The sequence below is a fragment of the Bidens hawaiensis genome, unplaced genomic scaffold, assembly GCF_021521415.1.
Source record: "Bidens hawaiensis isolate Kalapana, Puna unplaced genomic scaffold, B.hawaiensis_p1.1 tig00056278_1, whole genome shotgun sequence".
In the NCBI taxonomy this organism is placed as follows: Eukaryota; Viridiplantae; Streptophyta; class Magnoliopsida; order Asterales; family Asteraceae; genus Bidens; species Bidens hawaiensis.
In genome coordinates this window covers 23,181-26,863 of record NW_027500150.1, presented here as the reverse complement: position 1 = coordinate 26,863, position 3,683 = coordinate 23,181, and the positions used below count along the sequence as shown (strand labels likewise).

The following is a 3,683-nucleotide window of genomic DNA, read 5'->3' as shown; positions in this document are numbered from 1 at the left end:
ATTAAATTAGTAAAATACCTTCGGCACACGATGATAAGGATTCTGTCATGAGTCTGATTGATACACAAGCATAATGCTAACACACCAAAAATGTGAACAAAGAAAAAGTGAAAGAATTAAAGTGCAACCTCAGGACCACATTATGGGTGTCATGTCAGCCATGACCTAACAGAATTCTGTTAGGATATTTCTATTTAATGTAATTATTAAGTGATCATGAGGTAGACAATTTGTTAGATCTCATGACTCTATTATTCCCATTTTCTTCTTTCTACTCTGTTCTTCCCATCCCCAATTCTCAGTTTTAAATAAACTCAATCTTTTGATTATTTGAGTGAGTAGTTCATTACAAATTGGTGCTTTCATCGTTCCATTGCATCGATGGCAGATGGAACTCGAGCTCGAGTTATGGAGGACACGGTTAAAGGTGTCCAGGAGGAGCAACGGGCCATACAGAATGAATTGGATGGGGTCGTTTCCGCATCGCATCTATCCAGCAGTCCATTAATGAACTAATTAAACGCACACCGAGTCCAAGCGAGTTGAAGAAACTCGTTGATTACACGTTCAACGGTTCGTCAGATGGTGCTGGTTCCAGTATCCTCGGCCGTCACAAACCAGCGCCGGTGTATCTGGCAAGATTCAACGGCGTACATCCGGAACGATGGGTGGCTCAAGCATCGCGTTATTTTGAGTTATATTCCATTCCAGATCTGGATCGATTGATTATTTCTTCTTTTTATTTGGATGAAGCTGCTGCTGATTGGTATGATTGGGTGCAACGTTATCACCAGATCTCCACATGGAACGCCTTTACTGAGGTTGTTAAGCGGCATTTCCGATCTAACGATCTCGAGAAAAAGAGGGTCAGTTAGCTAAGCTTCAACAAACGACTACTGTTGCCGATTATCGTGCCCGATTTGAAGCTATCTCCAATCGCACTATGCCGTTACCGAAGGAATTTCTGATTAGCTGCTGGATTTCGGGTCTCCGGTACGATATTAAGCAGTCTGTCATTTTTCATGGGCCTGTTACTCTGGAAGATGCAATGGATAAGTCTCAATTACATGAGCAACGGATCTAGTTTGAGAAGGGCTTGGGCCGGGTTTCTTTGGGCTCATCTAAACCCTTAAAACCAACTCCTAAATTGGCTTATTCTGATGCTCCGATCACCGTACCTGTTCCAGGCAAACCATTGCCGTCTCCGACCACAACATCTAAGGTAGGGTTTCGGCGATTGACTCCGGCTGAAATCTCTCAGAAAAGATCTCAAGGTTTGTGCTATCGATGTGACGAAAAATATACCTAGGACCATAAATGTAAAGCGACGCCACAACTTCTTTTCTTCGATGAAGACTTACCAGATCCAGGTGGTTCTCCTGCTTTTCCGTCATGCGAAGGTACGGATTCTATGTTCGCTAAAAAACTTCAATTAGAGGAAGTTCAAACTCAGTCTGCTATTTCATATAATGCCTTGTCTGGTGGGTGTTCTTCCACCACGTTGCGTTTCACCGGTTCCGTTCACGGAAAATCAGTTCAGGTTCTCTTAGACGGGGGCAGCACCCACTGTTTTGTGCAAACTCGAATTGCTACATTTCTTAATTTCACGATCGAGTCCATTGAACCATTTTAGGTATTAGTAGGCAGTGGCGAAAGGCTTCCTTGTTCCGGCTTGGCCAAGAAAATGGAATTGGTAATTCAAGGGCAAACAATTATTGTTGATTTTTATGTGTTACCATTACAAGGGTGGGATATGGTCTTAGGGGTATCATGGCTAGCTACACTCGGGCCGGTGGTCACTGATTACTCGACATCGGTTTTTGAGTTTTCTTACCAAGGAAATCGGATTAAATGGCAAGGTGATCCAACTCCCGTAGCTCAAGCGATTCATTTCAACGGATTCCGGCAGTTAGTGCGATCCGATAGCATTGGTCAACTATTTCATTTGACCCTTGTTCCACCAGACCACAAACCACCTGATTATCCTCCAGAATTGCAGGCTATCTTGATTCAGTTTACGGATGTCTTTACTGCACCAAAAGGCTTACCTCCAATCCGGTCCCAGGATCACCATATCGAGTTACTTCCGGCTAGTAAACTGATTTCGGTACGACCGTATCGATATCCTCATTTTCAAAAGCAAGAAATCGAACGGTTGGTTCAAGAAATGCTTCACCAAGGAATCATTCGTCCTAGCACAAGTGTCTTTACGTCTCCAGTTATTTTGGTTCGTAAGAAAGATGGCACGTGGCGATTTTATGTCGATTATCGAGCTTTAAATTCTATTACAGTCCGGGATCGATTTCCTATACCTTCCATCGATGAGTTATTCGATGAGTTACACGCGGCCCATTATTTCTCTAAGCTTGATTTACTAGTCGGCTATCATCAAATTCGCATCGCTAATGGGGATGCAATGAAAACAGCGTTTCGTACCTATGATGGACACTACGAGTTTTTAGTCATGCCCTTCGGGCTTACGAATGCTCCCTCCACGTTCCAAAGTCTTATGAATGACGTGTTCCGCCCATTTCTTCATCGATTCATATTAGTATTTTTTGATGATATTTTAATATATAGTAAGACATGGGAAGATCATTTACACCACATTCGTCTTACATTACAGTTGTTACTCACTCACAAGTTGGTTGCCAAGTTATCTAAGTGCACTTTTGGCCAAAACCAAGTTGCTTACTTGGGACATATCATCTCGTCTCAAGGGGTTGCGGTCGATCCTGACAAAATAAGTACCATTCAACAATGGTCGGTTCTTAAAAATGTTAAAGATGTTCGAAGTTTTTTGGGTTTTACCGGTTATTACCGACGCTTCATAAAAAATTATGCTTCCATTGCCAAGTCCTCTAACTGATCTTTTACGGAAGGATGCCTTTTCATGGACTCCCACCACACTACAGGCTTTCAAGCAACTCAAATCACTGCTCTGTTCTACAGCTATTCTTCGACTTCCCGACATCTCTAAACCCTTTACCATCGAAACAGATGCATCTGGAAATGGAATCGGGGTTGTTTTGTCCCAAGATAAACATCCTCTAGCCTATTTTAGTAAGAAGCTCTGTCCTCGAATGCAACAGGCATCTACTTATCATAGGGAAATGTACGCCATCACGCAAGCCATTGCTAAGTGGAGACAATATTTGTTGGGCCATAAATTTACTATTTTGACTGATCAGCAGTCTTTAAAACGTCTCCAAGATCAGGTCATCCAAACCCTGGAGTAGCAAAAATGGTTGGACAAACTTCTGGGATTTGACTTTGACATTGTCTATCGACCGGGCACCCAAAACGGAGCTGCTGACGCGTTATCACGGGTTTCTGTTGGTTATCTTATGGCAATTTCTGCACCGATTCCGTCCTTATTGCAAGACTTATCCTTGGTAGCCCAAACCGACCCCGAACTCACTACTTTAATGCAGCGTTGCGCATCCAATCCTGCCAATTTTCCAGAGTATACGCTTAAGAACGGGCTCTTATTATTCAGAGGTCGTTTGATGGTTCCAAATAATCCGGCTTTAAAACAGCAATTACTCACAGAATTTCATTCGTCGGCTTTTGGCGGGCACTCGGGGGTGACTCGTACGTATCAACGTTTGTCATCCACGTTTTATTGAAAATAAATGAGGGCTGATGTCAAACAATTTATTGCTCATTGCCATATTTGTCAA

At 42.7% G+C, this 3,683-nt stretch overlaps 1 protein-coding gene across 1 annotated transcript; it reads left to right on the top strand.

The window, feature by feature from the left end:
* Nucleotides 1-381: 381 nt before the first annotated feature.
* On the top strand, nucleotides 382-3,239 carry LOC143601442 (uncharacterized). Its single transcript, XM_077078848.1, has 6 exons — nucleotides 382-499; nucleotides 583-866; nucleotides 1,085-1,222; nucleotides 1,310-1,540; nucleotides 1,634-2,788; nucleotides 2,883-3,239. Exons 1-6 carry the CDS (start codon nucleotides 382-384, stop codon nucleotides 3,237-3,239), a joined length of 2,283 nt encoding a protein of 760 aa, XP_076934963.1.
* The last annotated feature ends 444 nt before the right edge of the window (nucleotides 3,240-3,683 follow it).

Bases quoted from the DNA above. Each gene is read 5' to 3' on its own strand.
- LOC143601442 (XM_077078848.1), top strand. From the start codon at position 382: ATGGCAGATGGAACTCGAGCTCGAGTTATGGAGGACACGGTTAAAGGT. The intron at 1,223-1,309 runs GTAGGGTTTCGG...AAATATACCTAG, and splicing joins CTCCGACCACAACATCTAAG to GACCATAAATGTAAAGCGAC. The intron at 2,789-2,882 runs GTTCGAAGTTTT...CTTTTACGGAAG, and splicing joins TTCTTAAAAATGTTAAAGAT to GATGCCTTTTCATGGACTCC.